The sequence below is a fragment of the Symphalangus syndactylus genome, chromosome 22 (assembly GCF_028878055.3).
Source record: "Symphalangus syndactylus isolate Jambi chromosome 22, NHGRI_mSymSyn1-v2.1_pri, whole genome shotgun sequence".
Lineage (NCBI taxonomy): Eukaryota > Metazoa > Chordata > Mammalia > Primates > Hylobatidae > Symphalangus > Symphalangus syndactylus.
The window spans coordinates 35,266,431-35,283,866 of record NC_072444.2 but is presented as its reverse complement, the minus strand read 5'-3'; the positions used below and the strand labels follow the sequence as shown (position 1 = coordinate 35,283,866).

Genomic DNA, 17,436 nt, shown 5'->3' with positions numbered 1-17,436 from the left:
CATTTTATCTTAAATTACTACGTTAACATATCCAGGCCAGGCACTGTGGCTCACGTCTGTAATCCCAGCACTTTGGGAGGCCGAGGCGGGTGGATCACGAGGTCAGGAGATCCAGATCATCCTGGCAAACGCAGTGAAACCCCGTCTCTACTAAAAAATACAAAAATTAGCTGGGCTTGGTGGCGGGCGCCCGTAATACCAGCTACTCGGGAGGCTGAGGCAGGAGAATGGCGTGAATCTGGGAGGCGGAGCTTGCAGTGAGCCAAGATCACGCCACTGCACTCCAGCTTGGGCAACAGAGCGAGGCTCCGTCTCAAAAAAAAAAAAAAAAAAAAAAAACAAAAATTAGCTGGGCGTGGTGGTGGGCACCTGTAACCCCAGCTACCCAGGAGGCTGAGGCAGGAGAATGGTGTGAACCCGGGAGGCGGAGCTTGCAGTGAGCCGAGATCACGCCACTGCACTCCAGCCTGGGAGACAGAGCAAGACTCTGTCTCAAAAAAAAAAAAAAAAAAAAAGTGTCTGATTGTTTTTTATGGTCTCTTGGTACATGCTTGCTTTTTAGATTACAGTTTCCACTTCTTAAACATATTTCATATATATTTTATATTCTGTACTAAATAATTCCAATTTCCTAGTCTTTGGGGGTCTAAATCTATGACTTGTTTCTGCTGATTCTCATCAGTAGCATGGTGTTTCTCTGAACATTTGGTAATGTTTGTCAGCTGTTATCTGTGACAATTCTGAGGTCCAACATAGGGATGCTTCCCTCCAGAGACTATTCCCCTTTTCCAGGCGAGACCACCCTCGGCCCCCTCAGTGACCTTTGAGACCCCTGGTTTAGCAGCCCCTAGGCAGAGAAACATACTTGTTCCCTGGCCGCAGGCTGGCTGTCTGTCCCTGTGTGCGTCCAGGGAGTTATCTGCTTTCCCAACCATCAGGCCTTCCACCATCCAGGCCTCCACACTACTCTGTCTGTTTGTTTATTTAGAGACAGAGTCTTGCTCTGCCGCCCAGTCTGAGTGCAGTGGTGAGCTCCCAGCTCCCTGCAGCCTCGCCCTCCCGGGCTCAAGTGATCCTCCTGCCTCAGCCTCCCAAGTAGCTGTGACTAAAGTGCACCATCACACCCAGCTAATTTTAAATTTTTTGTAGAGACGGGGGTCTCATCATGTTGCCCAGGCTGGTCTCGAACTCCTGGGCACAAGCAATCCTCTCGTCTCAGCCTCCTAAAGTGTTGGGATTACAGGCATGAGCCACCCCACCTGGCCTTATTTGTTTTTGCTGTTTAATTTGGGGGAGGCTCGGAGATAATTACTTTCTTGGAAACCCAGCAGTCTAATAAAAATGTACACTCACAGTAATTCATCCAGAAGTTGGTTGTTGCTGGAAGGCCTTTTAAGGGATCTAGTACATCATATTGCCAGCAGGGCTCAGACTGTGACCAGCAAGGTCTGGGCTCCGTCTGGGGCCAGGGTCAAGGCTCAGCCTGTGACCAGGGTCGCGGCTCATTCCGTGGCCTTGAGCACAGCCTGGTGTGTGGCTGGGTCGAGTCCAGCAGAAGTCTCGGGGTTTTCCAGCCTCCATCCGAGTCCGGCTTTGATGCCTTTCCCGGTCAGACAGGAGCCAGGCCAGTGGCCAAGCTGCCAGGATGGCTTCCCCCGGGCCGCGGCTGCCTTCCTTCCCCTCCTGCCTGGGCTGGCTCTGGCCGCCACTAGGGGTTGAAGATGAGAGCTCTCCTGGGAAGCTCTTGGCTGAGGATCCGCCTGGTCCCGGAGCCATGAAAACAACAGCTGGGCCTGGTGGGGGTGGGGAGGCTGAGCGGAGAGGCTCCCTTGGCTGCTGGGCAGGCTCTTCTGTCCACAGCTGCCTCAGGCGGCTGTTTCCAAAGGTGTTTCCAGCTTCCCAGGCCCACCCTGAGGCCCCGCACCGCCAGGGAGGTTGAAGGCACGGAGCAGCGAAGCCCAGCCCCAGCTGCCCGACCAGCTCACAGAGGAACACCTGTGGGGGGGCCTGTGGGCGGTTCACAGAGGGGTGTAGGAACGTGCCTGTGGGAGGCCATAGCCCCGGAGAGCAGAGGCCCGGCCTGCGGAAGAGAAGCAAGGAGGGGGCGATTCAGAAAGGCCAGAGCCCATGTGCCAGGGCAGGGGCCCCACCCCCCCACCACCAGGACGGAACAGGCCCCACGTTGGAAGGCAGGGGCCCCACCCCCTAGGACAGAACGGGCCCCGCGTTGAGGCCCCTGGGTTCTTCCCCTGGGTTCTTGCCTGGCCTCTTTGATGGATCCTAAGCAGCTTCTTTATTGGCCACCATCTGGGAAGCCAAGAGGGGGGCATGAAATGAGGGGGAGGTGGGGCCCCCAGCCAGGGTTCCCCTCCTCAAGGCCCAGGTGTACAGTTGGACTTTGCCCAGCCCTTCTAGCCCCTCCTGGGGCAGGACCCCACCTAGACCCCATGATCTCTCCCAACTTTTGCCCAGCATGGCGTCCATGACCAACACCCCTCCACTTCAGGGCCCTGGGTCTCCACGCCCGCCCCCACAATGAGGGTGCCTCTACACCCCTTCCCCCAGAGCCCCTTCCCCCAGCCTGAGGGCCAGGAGCGGCCTCCCTCTTCCTGCAGTCTCTACCACAGCTCTCCAGCTGCAGGGTGGCTGTGGGGACCTCTGCTTGGCATTCTTTCCCAGTGGCTGGGGCCCCTGCCCTGCCCAAATGGGAGCCCGGACTGTGTGTGTGTGTCCCATCTGCGTCCCCATCACGCCTGGTGCCGCAGCACGGGGGCAGTAAGGGGCCCCACCCCACTGGATGCAGTGAGCTTCCCACCTTGCCCCGTGTCATTTCCTGATTTGCAAAATATTTCCTGGGAGCAGAGTTGTTGGCAAGCACAGCCTCAGACGGTGTGAGCAGCTGGGGCACCCCTCAGATGTGGCTCCCTCTGTCCCTCTGGCCTGCCCCTGCCCCCAGGCCTGTAAGCTGGGCAGGCTGTGGGGCAGGGACTCCCCAGGGTGAGTGGGCTGGTCTGAGGGCTAAGGCCCCTGCTCCCAGCCCCGCCCTACCCGCCTCTGGGAGTCCCTCGTGGTGTGTGGACATAGGTCAGTCCCTCCCTGCTGCCTCCTCCCTATCCGGGTCCAGGCCCCTGGGAGTTTTGGGTCTGCCCAGGGCCGTGGCCTGATCCTGTCTGGACTGTGTCTGGGGAAGGGGCAGCATGTGGTCCTCCTCTCCCTTTCAGGGAAGGATGTCCCAGCACAGAGGCAAAGTGAGGGGACCCACACAAGGAAGGGGCAATGCTATTGGGAAACCCTGGGTCATTCAGGCCTGCTGCTCTCTGGCTTCCACCGGTCGGGCTCTGTTGTCGCTGTGACGAACTTCCTGCCCCTGTCGAGGCTGGCAACAGCCTCCACCCGGCCACCCCTCCCGAAGGCCCCCAGCCTGCTCTGCCCCTGCAGTCCTGGCACAGGCCCCTCCTGCCCCCCAGCCCTGCTCTCGGCACTCGCGGTTCCTTCTCTGCCTGCAAGGCTCTTCCTCGAGTACCCCTTGTGTGCGAGTCCCCAGTGACCCCGTTCTCACAGGGAAAACAAGTAGACCGTATCTTTCCTGGCTGGTCACGGCCCACCCCTCCTAGCCTGGCAGTGCTGGCCCGGCGCCTATGTGTCCCCAGCACTGAGGCTGGGGTGCGGCTGTGCCCAGCACACAGACGAGGGATGGATGGACAGACGCAGATGGTGCAGCTCCCGCCCCTACCCAGGCTGCTACCCACCAGGTGTCTACCCGCCACCCCAGCTGCTGCTGGCACGGGGGACTGAGTGGGGTCAGCTCTGGGGCCAGAGGGGCAGGCCTGGGCTCCTGGGAAGTGAAAAGTGACCCCTGAGGCCCCCAGGACCTGTCCTTGACCCCAGTGAGCAGGTTGAGTCTAGGAGTTGGGTGTGCCCTACTCTCTTGGGGACCCCTGCTCTGCCCCACTTACTGTTGTGGGGGGGGGGTCCCGGGGTTCAGGCACACCCCAGAGCAGTGCCTCAGGCCCGCACTGCTGCCCCTCACCGCCGCCGCCCCTCACCGCCCCGTCCATCTGTTCCTGTGTGTGCTTGAGTGCATTTGTGAGATCCATGAAAACAGCAACAAAAGGCGCCGGGTGCGGACCTGGGCGTCCTGCCCTCAGCTCGGGTCAGGGGTGGGGTCAGAGGCCTCGGGAGTTGCCCTTTTCCCTGGGGTCAAACATGACCACAGCCAGCTGGGGACAAAAGGCCCTTCTTCTTCTGCAGAAGCCTGGACTGTGCGGAGGAGGGAGCATTCCCAAAGGCGGGTGGGGGCAGGGGCGGTCCCCGGGTGAGAGCAGCCTCCCCAGCTTCCTGGAACCCCCTCCACCTGCCTGCAGACAGACCGGCAGGGCAGGCCGGCTCCGGGAAGTGAGGCACAGGGACTCCCTCAGCCCAGGCCCAGACCGTGGGGGCAGGGTGGCCACGGCCAAACCAGGCTGCTCCCCACCCCGTGGGGCTCCAGGCCACCAGGATCAGACAGGGGCTGTGCCTGCAGGAGGCAGAGGGCTCGGGGCCAGGACCCGCTGTGATCTGGTCTGACCCGTCCTTGCCTCTGCCTCTTACCCCCGGGCCCTTCTCCCTGGAGAGTGGAGGGTTCTGGCTGTTATATTTGTGCTTCCTCCGGTGTCTGCCTCAAGTCCAGCCCGGGCCCTGACACTGCACCTCTGGCTGACCCCATGCTCTCTGGGACCCTCTGTCCACATCCCTCCTCTGGGGTGGAGACAGCGGGTGGAGGGCAGGACACAGGAATGAGTCCTGAATACTGAGGGGCACGGGAAGAGCTGATGGGGAGGGTCTCCTAGCTGGAGGGACTCCAGGCAGAGCTGGGAGCAAGGCAGGTGGCTGAGCTCGGCCCAGGCTGAGTGGAGGCCAGGCCTCCTGTGCCTTCTCCCGCTGATGGCGAGCTGAAGGGAGGAGGGCGGCCGCTTCCTTGAGGGCCTGAGACACAGCCAAGAAGACCCGCTCACTTTTTCCAGAAGTGAGGGAAACTTCCCTGCAAGGCCGGCTGAGGTGTAACTGTGGCCCGCCTGCTGGGCAGGGGTGGGGGACAAGCGGGCCACTGGCTGTGAGCCTCCCCAGGGTGGGGGACCCTCGGCCCAGCTCCCTGCCTGACTACCTGGGCGTGCCTCCGCAGGGTCTGCAGCCAGCTTCTGGTCAGACCCCAGGTCCTCCAGCGGCTGCGGCCTTGAGCGTCATCTCCACAGCAGCCCCTGTGTACTGGGGGCTGGGGGGCCTGGCGAGGCCCCTCGAAGTGGCACAGCTTGCACTCTGGAGACCCAAAGTCCCCCCACCGGGCCCAGGCGGAAGCACCAGGCATTTCTGGTCCCAGCCGAGGCCTGAGGTCTGTGGAGCCCAGCCAGCACCTCCACTGCCAAGATCCCCGGCAGGGGGGGCGGGGGGGCGCCTGCGGGGACACAGCTCTCCCTTGTTCCTGCCGCCAGCTCCTCAGACTCAGCCTGCTGCTTCCTTTTTTAGGCAAAGTCGAGAACTGGCCGTCTGCACGGCCCCACGGTGTCTCACCTGCCTGAAAGGGAGGAAGGAAGCCCATGGAGCCCCATCCGTTCTCCTGCGGCGCATCCTCCAGGAGAGGGTGGAGAAGGAGGGGACATCCTGGCAGACACCCCCCCACATCCCCCGCCCCCCAGCTCTGAGCTGAGGAGGCCCTGGAAGAGGGCCATGGCTACTCCGAGGGAGGGCCGGGGTAGGGTTCTCCTGTCCAGGGGACACTGCCGGCCCAGCCCCACCGGAGCAGGGGAAATCTGCCCTCGGGGCCACTGTCCCTCAGAACGCCCCCTGCAACCAGCCACCTCTAGTCTGGGCCTCACCAAGACCCCAAGACTCAAGAGCTCCTGGCTCACCAGTGGGCCCCTCCAGTCCTGCTGGGGGTGTGTCCTGGGTCCTGGAGTCTGGGCCCCTCACTGGGTAGGGTATATGGGTAACAGGCCCAGTGTGGTCCCAGTGGACAGGGCCTCAACCAGCCATCTCCCACTCCCATGCCTCTTCCTCCAAGAAGCCCAGGTGGGGTGGGAGCTTCGAGTCTCTCTCGAATTCCTGTCTTCTGTCCCCTTTCAAGGCACTGTGTCCTTGTAAGTTCCACCCCATGGCCCTTCCCATCCCTGCTGGTCAGTCCCTGGGACACATGTCCTATTACCCAGGACACCTACCCGCCTCCAGCGCTGTGGCCAAGGTGAAACCAGGGTCTGGACGTGTTTTTTTGGTGCCACCGCCAGCCCCTGGGGTTCTCTTGGGCCTGGCTGCAGGGACACCAGCACCCAGAGTCACAGCAGCGGTGGGCATGGGGAGGGCCTAGCCTGGTACCTCCCTGCTCGGCTCCCCCAGCTGGGGGTCGGAGAGGGGTGGAGAACGTGGGCCGCACAGCCTCGGCCGGGAGAGGGAGACTGGAGTGTGTGTGTGTGCGTGCCCGCGCATGCGTGCCTCGGTCGTATCTCGGCTGGTGCTGCGTGTCCCTGCGTGTCGGGGTCCGCTCGTGCGCGCCTCTCCAGGGTCTGTGCACGTGGCCCTCTGCTCGCGCCAGAGGGCGTGGGCGCGGCCTCGGCGTGGGTGTGGCCGCTCGGGGAGGGGCCTCGCGGGGGCGGGGCCGGCCTGGTCCGCGCGGTGACGCGCCCTGCAGCCTCGAGCGAGCGAGCGAGCGAGCGAGTTGCCGAGCGCGCCCCGTCTCTCGCGCGCGATGCTCCCCTGGACGGCGCTCGGCCTGGCCCTGAGCTTGCGGCTGGCGCTGGCGCGGAGCGGCGCCGAGCGCGGTGAGTGCGGCGGACGGCCGGGCCGGGGCTGGGGCTTCTGGTGCCCGCTCTGCGCCGCTGCCCGCCCAAGGCCGTCGCTGTCTCCTGCTCCGGACGGGCGGGCGGGTTGGGAGGCTGCGGGAGCCGGGCGGCGGCGCGGGCGGAGCGTCCTGCTCACCTGAGGCTGGCGGCCCAGGTGCTCCAGGCGACACCGTCCGTGAGCGCCGGGGCGTAGGGGCCGGCCCGGCCCGCATCTCTGCGGGATCGCGGGCCTGGACGGGAAAAGGGAGATGTCTGTCAAGGGGGCACCCCTGCCTCAGTTTCCCTACCTTTGCGAGGGCCCTTAGTGGAGGGATGGTAGAGAAGTTGGAGTCGCCTCACCGCACTGGGGAAAACCGCAAGGCCGGGACTAGAATTGAGGCACGCTGGTGCCCTGGCTTGGTGGAGAGGGGCGGTGTAGGGGGCATCAGCCTCCACCCCGGGAGTGCCCGGAGGAAGGGGGAAGCCTGTGAGGGGTTGGTCGGGCTTTCAGGCTGCTGGGGGGTATATCTTGTTGTGTGGGTCCAGGTGGGCTGGAGGATGGAGGCCAGGGGAGGGGGCACCATCTAGTAAGCGGGGTCTGGGCTCCAGCCAGGCCATCTGGCGTGGTCATTGCTCTGCCTCCGACACCTTCCCCTGCTGCTGTGTGCATGCCCAGGGTGCCTCACCTGGAGGCTGAGCTGCGTGGCTGAACTTCAGCCTCAGGCTGCCCCTCTGAAAGCCATGCCTGGAGGGAGCAGCCCCACGGCTCAGGCCTGTCCTGGAGGCCTAGGCCAGGACTCTTGGCTCCACCTGCTTGCAGGGTCTGTGAGGAACGGGAAGGTGTGGGGGCTTGGAGCGGGGAGTCACCCTCTCACAGATGGGATAACACAAGCCCAGAGAGAGCCCTAGATCCCATGGCCAGTGTGAAGTGAAACCCCCAAAAGTACAGGCCTCTTGCTTAGAGTTCCTCTTTCCCCCAACCTAGGACCTTTGGGGGAGGGCAAGCATCCACTTAAGGAAAGCTGGTGCTCTGGGGCACCCTACCTTGCTGTGGGGCTGTCTGGGGGGCCCACACCTGAGGCTGAGCATTCCTCCTTTCCCCCAGGTCCACCAGCATCAGCCCCCCAAGGGGACCTGATGTTCCTGCTGGACAGCTCGGCCAGCGTCTCTCACTACGAGTTCTCCCGGGTTCGGGAGTTTGTGGGGCAGCTGGTGGCTCCACTGCCCCTGGGCACCGGGGCCCTGCGTGCCAGCCTGGTGCACGTGGGCAGTCGGCCGTACACCGAGTTCCCCTTCGGCCAGCACAGCTCGGGCAAGGCTGCCCAGGATGCGGTGCGCGCTTCGGCCCAGCGCATGGGCGACACCCACACTGGCCTGGCACTGGTGTATGCCAAGGAACAGCTGTTTGCTGAAGCATCAGGTGCCCGGCCAGGGGTGCCCAAAGTGCTGGTGTGGGTGACAGATGGCGGCTCCAGCGACCCTGTGGGGCCCCCCATGCAGGAGCTCAAGGACCTGGGCGTCACCGTGTTCATTGTCAACACCGGCCGAGGCAACTTCCTGGAGCTGTCAGCCGCTGCCTCAGCCCCTGCCGAGAAGCACCTGCACTTTGTGGATGTGGATGACCTGCACATCATTGTCCAAGAGCTGAGGGGCTTCATTCTCGGTATGTGGGAGGAGGCAGGGCCCAGGGAGCCCTAGCTGGGAGCCGCAGAAGGAGAGGCTGGGTTGAGACTTTGGGAAGATCTCATGTCCCCAGAGCAGCGGCAAGGGCCTCCAGGGCTGTGGTACCCCTAGGGTGCAGGGCTGAGTGATGCAGCTTCTCTGTGCACACTCTCCACTGGGCGACCCGTGTGCCCTGCTGAGACGGGCAGGCTTGAGTAGCCACCACCAGGTGTAGCTCCCTGCTGATATGTCCAGCCTGGACCTCGAGGCCCCATGGAGTACAGAGCCCAGGTGTAGGCCCAGAAAGAAGCTTCCAAGTCTGGGGACTCTGCAGATGGGCAGGATGCGCTCCTGAGCATGCCCACCATACCTGGAGAGGGGTGAGCCAGAAAGGTCAGGGACTGCCCCCAAGAGAGCACAGGGCAACTCTCCTGGGTGGGGACAGCCACCGAGGGCTTTGAACTGGTTCGGACTGCAGGCCCACTGTGAGGATTTCCTGAGAGGCCAGACCAGGGAAGGCCTGAGGCAGGAGCTGAGCAGCTCCCATTGGCTTTTTTCTGGACCTCCCTGCCCCAGCCAAGCCCTGAAGGAGCTGGGGCTGGAGATGCGGAACCTGGCCACTGGCTCAGCCTGCTGCAGCCACTGAAAAATGCCAACCCTGAGGATCTCAGCAAGTCTCCATCTGTGGGTTAATCATCCACCCAGAGCTGGAAGGGGTTGGACTGTGGGTTGGAGAGGGGTGGACGGCCCTCCCCAAGGTTTCCCCAGGGACGTCTGGCCGCTAGTGGCCCCTGGGTCACCCAGTGCAGCTGCGCCTGGAGGGGACCAGGAGGAAAGGCTGCCTTAAGCAGGAGGAAAGGCTGCCTTAAGCAGCCAGAAAGGAAAAGCCTGAGGCTGCAGTGCCGAGGGGCCAGGCAGCAGGGTGGGGGCTCCTGGGAAAGAGGCCAGGTCTGAGGGTGGGGGATGGGAAGAAAGTGGCCCAGGCACCCAGCACGACAGGAGGAAGATCCTGATAGCTTTAACCCAGCGCAGACATTTATGAGCCTCGCCACAGCAGGGTCACTGAGAGGGCTATGTGGGGCTTGGCGTCATGGGCCCAGGAGTCCCCCACTGGAGTACCCCACCACACACTATCCTGGGGACCCAGGGCAGGCAGCGCCTCCAGAACCCCAAGGCCTGCCCCTGTGGTCTCCCATCTCCTGGCTGCAGCTCAGAGAGCCGGGCTGACCTCAGACCCGGGCCTGGCCACTCAGGCTGGGGCTGGTCCTCTGCTCTCAGGCACCACCGTGGACTCTGCCATCTTTGAGGACCTTTGTCCTGGTCACTGATCTGACCACTGCACCTCTCCACAAAGGACTGGGTTTGGGGCTGAGGGAGGCAGGGGCGCTTCTGACAGGGCCTGAGGGGGCTGCACCCTTTCCGCCGTCCTCCCCCAGCCAAGGCACGTTCTGAGAATCCCCAGCATCTGCGGGGGCGTGACTCCAGCAGCTCCTTGGCCGCGGGGCCCCGTCTTTCCTAGTGGGGCCTCCAATCTCCAGATCTTCCCCATCAGCCAGGGCCGCCCTCAGGAGCAGAGGAGGAACTGACCGCTGTTCCCTGACCCCCTGCACCACCCACAGACGCGATGCGGCCGCAGCAGCTCCATGCCACGGAGATCACCTCCAGCGGCTTCCGCCTGGCCTGGCCACCCCTGCTGACAGCAGACTCAGGCTACTATGTGCTGGAGCTGGTGCCCAGTGCCCAGCCGGGGGCTGCGAGACGCCAGCAGCTGCCAGGGAACGCCACGGACTGGACCTGGGCCGGCCTCGACCCGGACACAGACTACGACGTGGCGCTAGTGCCTGAGTCCAACGTGCGCCTCCTGAGGCCCCAGAACCTGCGGGTGCGCACGCGGCCCCGTGAGGCAGGGCCGGGGTCTTCGGGCCCGGAGTCGGGGGCTGGGCCGGCCCCCACGCAGCTCGCCGCCCTCCCCGCCCCAGAGGAGGCCGGGCCGGAGCGCATCGTCATCTCCCACGCCCGGCCGCGCAGCCTCCGCGTGAGCTGGGCCCCAGCGCTGGGCTCAGCCGCGGCGCTCGGCTACCACGTGCAGTTCGGGCCGCTAGGGGGCGGGGCGGCGCAGCGGGTGGAGGTACCCGCGGGCCGCAACTGCACCACGCTGCAGGGCCTGGCGCCGGGCACCGCCTACCTGGTGACCGTGACCGCCGCCTTCCGCTCGGGCCGCGAGAGCGCGCTGTCCGCCAAGGCCTGCACGCCCGACGGCCAGCGCCCGCGCCCACGCCCCGTGCCCCGCGCCCCAACACCGGGGACCACGAGCCGTGAACCGTAAGCCGGCGTCCCCGCCCCGCCGAGAGGGCCGGTGCCTACCCGAGGTCCCCTGTGTCCCGAACCCGGTGCGGAGGCGCCCAACCCGGGAGACGGGTGCAGGCCTGGCCTTTCCCCACGCGGACTGCGCGCGACCCCGGCCCTCTCCCTGCGGCCGTAGGGCTCCCCCGCCTGGCGCCTGCCCTCCACGGCTGGGGCCTCGCCTGGCGGGACCCCGCAGCAGCTCCGGCCACATCCCTGCCCAGAGTCGGGCGTGGTATGGGTCTGTGGGTGATCATTGAGAGTATCAGATCCAGGAATGTCCAGGGAGGAGCCCCGGTCAGGTTCCCATGTGTGAAGACCCGGCCCCAGGTGGCAAGGGCTGGCCTGGGGCGGGCAGCTTGGATCCTGGACGTTGATAGGAAGTGGAAGGGGAATCGCCGGAAGCTGGCCCAGGTCAGGTCCCCAAAGGCTTCTGAAGAAAAGGAAGGGCGAGTAGGGGCACCTGGACGCTGATGGTGGCCAGGATGCTCAGCCAGCCGGGAGGGCAGCACCTGCTGGGGACAGTGGCCCTGCCTTCATGCCCAGGACACCAGCTGGGTCCAGCTAGCAGCCACGGGGAATCAGAGGAATGGGGCAGAGCCAGGCATTCAGGACCTTGAGGACAGGTGACCCCACCCACCCACCGCCACTATCAGGCCCCGGGACCGCACTGACAGGAAGCCTTCGGTCATGTGGGAGCGCTTCCCAGGGGCTGCAGGGATGACGCTCTCCAGGGAGGCCCCAGCGACCACCATCTTTGGGCTGTGAGAGGTCTCACCCCTGGGCTACCTCCTGTCACTACTCACTGCCCTGGGGTCCGTGGGTGAGTTGCCCAGGGTGGGGGTGCCTAGCCAGGTGCAGTCCCTGCCCCGCCTAGTCCTCGGCTCCCAGGACTGCGGCGTCCACGCAATGCTCACCTCGCCTCTTCCCCACTAACATCCCAGACTTTAAAATTCAGTAAATCAGATGTACACTGAGCCTGCAGTCTCGCTAGGATGCTTTACTCCTCCACAAACAGCAGCCATGGACAGGACAGCTTGTGAAGGTCTCTGCCTTTTGGGGTGTTGGGGGAGAGGAGGTGGAGCTGTCCCCTCCCAGTGTCAGGCCTCCTTGGTCCCCCTGTGCACCTTTGATTCGGAGAGCTTGGGCCCCGTTCCTGTGGGGCTGGGCCCAGGGCAGGTGGCTGGAATGTAGAGGACAAGGGGGCTGGGCCTCTGCAGGGCCATTCCCACCGAAGCCTCTGCCACGGCCCATAGCCCTGGGCCCAGCGCCACGCGGGCTCCCACTGCTGGCAAAGCCACACCCTGCACCGCGTGGGGTCCACTGCCCCTTTCCCCACGTGGACTCCGCGTGACCCCAGGAACTGCAGCATTGAGGTGGTCTCAGTCCCTCCCTCAGGCCTGGTGGGCGTTGTGCCAGGGGCCGCCTTCGGGACAGCTGGCCTTGGCACCGTCTCCCAAGTCTCCCAAGAACCCAGCTCTGTGCATCCCGTGGCCCCACCAGACACCCAAGGCCACACCACCCACCAGCTGGGTGTGGTCACCATTCATGGAGGGCCGGCTGGGGTCAGGCTCACCACGCAGAGTTTGCCCTCCGGTGTGATGATGCGTGAGACACAGGAGGCCCCCTGCCTGTGTGTGCAGGGGGTGTCTGTGAGGCGGGCCCTGCTGGCTGGACTTTGGGTTTCTCCTGAGCTCCCCTTAGCCCCCAAGTCAGGCCACGGAGGCCTGAGCGGGACCCGCGGGCTGTGTGTGTCACTGCGGGCGGCATGCTCACAACTGCCCTGCTGGTCAGCAGGTGGCCCGGGTCGCAGGCCCGGGCCTCAGGCCCCACCTCCTCTCGAGGGGTAGAATCGCCTTCATGCAGCCCCTGCCCCATACCCCGTTCTCCGGGGTGTTGGCAGATCTGAGCCCACGGTCACCCGAGAGGAGATGCCTCTTGTACACTGAGCCCAGGCCCAGTTCACAGAGCACCCTGCGGATGGCAGCGGGGCACCAGGGGCTCATTCCTGGTGGCCTTGGTGGCTTCTGTGGACCACTCAGACTCACATGAGAAGCTGGGAGGAGCTCCAGCTCTGCAATCCCGAGTCGGCAGAGCGGGGGCCCTGGCCACAACCCTCCTCCGCACATACCCGTCTGGCAGAGGCTCTGCCTCCCCTCTGCCCATCTCTGCACACCAAGGCCGAGCACAGCACAAGGCCTCACGGAGAGGGTGAAAAGGCACTGCCGCCTCCATCTCAGTGCCAAGGAATGCCCCTTCCAGAAGCCCTCGTCTGAGAAGTGCTGCCCGTTATGTAGCCCCAGGCATTTTAAAGTCTTCGAATCTGCACCAAGTCTCGGAACAGCTCTGGCCCCGGAGTGCTCCGTCCAGGCCTCTGTGAACCGGCTGTCCCCGCAGCTCCTCCACCTCCCCTGACACAATCCTGGTCCCGACTCAGTCCACTCAGGGTGCTGTGCAGAGGCTGATACCCGCCAGGACTTCCTTGCCAAGGGCCCGGCGATGTCACAAGGCCACTGCATGCTTTTCGACATGCACCTGGAAATCAGGAAGGGCCGTGCTGCAGTTGCTTCTAGTTGAGACAAGAAGAGTGACAAGGTTGTGATCCACGTGGCAGGTGTTCAGAAGGCCAGGGGCAGGCAGCGCTGGGGAGAGCCCTGGGCACTTCGAGGAGACCCCGAAGGGAGGCTGCTCTCATTCCTGCACCAGTTTTCACCCTCTCTGTGAGCAGGGCTGCTGTTAGCTCCCACATGTGAAGAGAACCAACCTGAGGATTTCACGCTGGCTTCGTGCCAGACCAGTCCCTGATAGGTTGTACGAGGCCCTTCGCTGGACAGCCCATTGCTGGCCACTGGAAGGAGAGGCAGAGGGGGCTGAACTTCGGGCCCATGCCTCCGTGAGCGATGATGGAGCAACAGCTCTCCAGCATGTGAAGCTCTCCAGACAGCTGTTCATGAGAAGCCAGACAGAGACCTGGGGTCTCAGTCCAGATTTCTGGGAAGTGGGGTGTCCAAGCGTGGGCCACACTGCTGGGAACCACCTAGGAAAGCTGGTTGCCTCCCTGTTTCTATAGTGACAGTAATAAACCAAGTCAAATCCCTGAAGCACAGCCCACATGACAGCCTCCCGCTGGAGAGAGGACAGTTTAGGACCGTCTCTCCAGGGCAGTAGCTGTGTGTTTCCTGCTTTTTTTGAGGGTGGGGGGCAGACAAAGTCTTGTTCTGTCACCCAGGCTGGAGTGCAGCAGCACAATCTCAGCTCACTGCAACCTCTGCCTCCCAGATTCAAGCGATTCTCCTCCCTCAGCCTCCTGAGTAGGTGGGATTACAGGTGCCACCACGCCCGGCTAATTTTTGTATTTTTAATAGAGACGGGGTTGACCATGTTGGCCGGGCTGGTCTCGAACTCCTGACCTCAGGTGATCCAACCGCCTCAGCTTCCCAAAGTGCTCGGATTACAGGTGTGAGCACCATGCCTGGTCCCTCCTGCTCTTTTTTTTTTTTTTTGAGACAGAGTCTTGCTCTGTCCCCCAGGCTGGAGTGCAATGGCGCGATCTCAGCTCACTGCAAGCTCCGCCTCCCGGATTCACGCCATTCTCCTGCCTCAGCCTCCCGAGTAGCTGGGACTACAGGCGCCCGCCAACACGTCCGGCTAATTTTTTGTATTTTTTTTTTTTTTTGAGACGGAGTCTCGCTCTGTCGCCCAGGCTGGAGTGCAGTGGCGCGATCTCGGCTCACTGCAAGCTCCGCCTCCTGGGTTCACGCCATTCTCCTGCCTCAGCCTCTCTGAGTAGCTGGGACTACAGGCCCCCGCCACGACGCCCGGCTAATTTTTTGTATTTTTAGTAGAGACGGGGTTTCACCGTGGTCTCGATCTCCTGACCTCGTGATCCGCCCACCTCGGCCTCCCAAAGTGCTGGGATTACAAGCGTGAGCCACCGCGCCCGGCCAATTTTTTGTATTTTTAGTAGAGACGGGGTTTCACCGTGTTAGCCAGGATGGTCTCGATCTCCTGACCTCGTGATCCGCCCGCCTCGGCCTCCCATAGTGCTGGGATTACAGGCTTGAGCCACCGCACCCGGCCAGGATCTCCCTCTTAGGCTGGAGTGCAGTAATGTACTCATAGCTCACTGCAGCCTCCATCTCCCAGGCTCAAATGATCCACCTCAGCCCTCCGAGTAGCTGGGACTACAGGCGCACCCCACCACGCCCAGCTAATTTTTGTATTTTTAATAGAGATGGGATTTTGCCATGTTGCCCAGGTTTGTCTTGAACTCCTGGGCGCAAGAGATCTACACACCTCGGCCTCCCAAAGTGCTGGGATTACAGGTGTAAGTCACCACTCCTGGCAAAATTTTTTTTTCAGGAATAGGGGTTTTCCTATGTTACCCAAGCTGTTCTCAAACTCCTGACCACAAAGGATTCTCTTGCCTTGGCCTCCCACAGTGCTGGGACTGCAGACAGGAGCCACCGCGCCCGGCCTGGCACTGCTGCTTTCGTTTGCCTCTCGAGAATCAGTGCACTTTAAGGAGCGCTGGCAGTGGCTGACGGCTTTCAGGGAGCCCTATGGAGAACTGGGAGCCCTGCTTTTGGTGGGTAGTTGGGGGTGACCAGCAGCCCAGGGCCATACACTGGGGGCCGTGGCTTAGGAGGGTCCAGTTGGGCAGCTTTTCTTTTGGTTGTGCGAGGGCCTGCCCATTGGGGAAAGAGCAGGGGGCCCATGCTGGCCCAGGCTGAGACCAGAATGAGTCGAGAAGGAGCAGGGGGCCCATGCTGGCCCAGGCTGAGACCAGAACGAGTAGGGAAGGAGCAGGGGGCCCATGCTGGCCCAGGCTGAGACCAGAATGAGTGGGGAAGGAGCAGGGGGCCCATGCTGGCCCAGGATAAGACCAGAACTACTGGGTCCTTTTGGAAGCTGGAGAGAAGGAACAGGAAAGGGACCCGCCCCTCCCTCCTGAAGGCCAGGCCCCCCGAGAAGAACGAGGCTCCAGAGTGACGTGGGGGCCAGTGGTGACTTCATGACCACACTGTGTTCAGGTGTAAGAGGGCACGCTTCTGCCCAGGCATCGTCCATGGAAGACACGCAGCCGGCCACTGCAGCCTCGGTCCTGGGATGCCCTGGGGCTGGGTCACTGGGGGCGACAGACCACACTGGGAGGCCACAGTCCTGGCGTGCCATGCAGCTCCCTGTCCCCAGAGGTCTGCTCAGATGCAGAGAGCTCAGGAACCCCACTTGCTGCCTGAATTCTGGGAGCAGAGCGTGGTACCCACTGTCTGGCTGGGGCCTACTCTGGGATTCCAGCCCCTGTTCCTGCTGGCCTGGGCTTCCGGAGGCAGCTGCGTCCCTGTCTTGGCTCAAGGTCAGGCTGGAGGCCAGGCTGTCCACCTGCATCTGGAACCTGCACGGTCACTCCCCCAGGTCCTCACTGCTGGAGGACTCTCAGACAGGAAACCTTTGCTTTGGGGGCAGGGCGGGGTACAGGGGTGGTCGGGGGAATCGCAGCAGCAAAACAGCACAGTGCGATGGCGCAGAGCCTCATGTTGGTCCATGAAACATAAAATGCTTTCTGAACTTTGTGTCCTTAGGAAGGATGTGGGGTGTTGGTTGAAGTAGGAAACAGAAGAGGAGCCTGGGCATGCAGCGGGTCCATCGGAGAGCAGACCCCTCGGAGCTGCAGTGCTTGGAGGGAGGCGGTCTATCTCTGCTGGCTCTCTCCATTTCTCTCTCTGCCTCTGCTCGTTCTCTCCATTTCTCTCTTTTTCCTTTTAGAGATGGGTTCTTACTGTGAGCCCAGGCTGGAGTGCAGTGGTGTGATTATAGCTCACTGCAGCCTCGACCTCCCAGGCTCAAGTGATCCTCCTGCCTCAGCCTGTCCAGTAGCCATACCCTACTAGGCCCTAATTAGCCCCAGAGGCGTGCACCACCACGCCCGCTAATGGTAAAAATTGGTCGTAGAGACGGAGTCTTGCTCCATTGCCCAGGCTGGTCTCCAATTCTTGGCGTCAAGAGATCCTCCCACCTCTACAGGATGAGCCACCAAGCCTGGCCTCAATTCCTCTTTAAAGGAATTGCCTAAATCTTAAACCAGCAATCAATACTTTGTATTTAAAATTAAGCCAAATTAGGCCAGGCGCGGTGGCTCACGCCTGTAATCCCAGCACTTTGGGAGACCGAGGCAGGTGAATCACGAGGTCAGGAGTTCGAGACCAACCTGGCCAACATGGCAAAACCCCTTCTCTACTAAAAATACCAAAGAAAAAGCCAGATGTGGTGGGTCACATCCGTAATCCCAGCACTTTGGGAGGCTGAGGCAGGTGGATCACCTGAGGTCAGGAGTTCGAGACCAGCCCAGCCAATGTGGTGAAACCCTGCCAATACTAAAAATACAAAAATTAGCCGGGCGTGGTTGCAGGTGCCTGTAATCCTAGGTACTTGGGAGGCTGAGGCAGGAGAATCACTTGAACCCAGGAGGCAGAGGTAGCAGTGAGCCAAGACCCCGCCATTGCACTCCAGCCTGGGCAACAAGAGTGAAACTCCATCTCAAATAAAATAAAATAAAAATTAGCGGTGCCTAGGCCGGGCGCGGTGGCTCACGCCTGTAATCCCTGCACTTTGGGAGGCCGAGGCGGGCGGATCACGAGGTCAG

The 17,436-nt window shown here is 62.6% G+C and overlaps 2 protein-coding genes across 3 annotated transcripts; one reads left to right on the top strand and one right to left on the bottom strand.

Annotated features, from left to right (window-relative positions):
* Positions 1-77: 77 nt before the first annotated feature.
* Positions 78-6,568, bottom strand: LOC129472252 (collagen alpha-1(XI) chain-like). 2 transcript variants are annotated; one of them, XM_055261691.2, is made up of 2 exons: positions 6,188-6,568; positions 78-2,080 (listed from the first exon to the last, which is right to left on the bottom strand). In XM_055261691.2, exons 1-2 carry the CDS (start codon positions 6,322-6,324, stop codon positions 1,402-1,404), a joined length of 816 nt encoding a protein of 271 aa, XP_055117666.1. In that variant the 5' UTR covers positions 6,325-6,568; the 3' UTR covers positions 78-1,401. The 2 variants fall into 2 exon arrangements, with proteins under 2 accessions (XP_055117666.1, XP_055117667.1); XM_055261692.2 differs by having other exon boundaries at positions 5,144-6,526.
* A 62-nt stretch (positions 6,569-6,630) lies between these two features.
* Positions 6,631-11,771, top strand: VWA1 (von Willebrand factor A domain containing 1). The gene is made up of 3 exons (XM_055261690.2): positions 6,631-6,788; positions 7,894-8,451; positions 10,070-11,771. The coding sequence occupies exons 1-3, from the start codon at positions 6,716-6,718 to the stop codon at positions 10,774-10,776; spliced, it is 1,338 nt and encodes a 445-aa protein (XP_055117665.1). The 5' UTR covers positions 6,631-6,715; the 3' UTR covers positions 10,777-11,771.
* Positions 11,772-17,436: the final 5,665 nt, after the last annotated feature.

Coding starts and splice junctions, on each gene's coding strand:
- LOC129472252 (XM_055261691.2), bottom strand. CDS start 6,324: ATGCCCACCGCTGCTGTGACTCTGGGTGCTGGTGTCCCTGCAGCCAGG. Junction 2,081..6,187: donor ACAGCGCTGGAGGCGGGTAG/GTGTCCTGGGTA, acceptor TCTCTTCCGCAG/GCCGGGCCTCTGCTCTCCGG.
- VWA1 (XM_055261690.2), top strand. CDS start 6,716: ATGCTCCCCTGGACGGCGCTCGGCCTGGCCCTGAGCTTGCGGCTGGCG. Junction 6,789..7,893: donor GCGGAGCGGCGCCGAGCGCG/GTGAGTGCGGCG, acceptor CCTTTCCCCCAG/GTCCACCAGCATCAGCCCCC. Junction 8,452..10,069: donor GCTGAGGGGCTTCATTCTCG/GTATGTGGGAGG, acceptor CACCACCCACAG/ACGCGATGCGGCCGCAGCAG.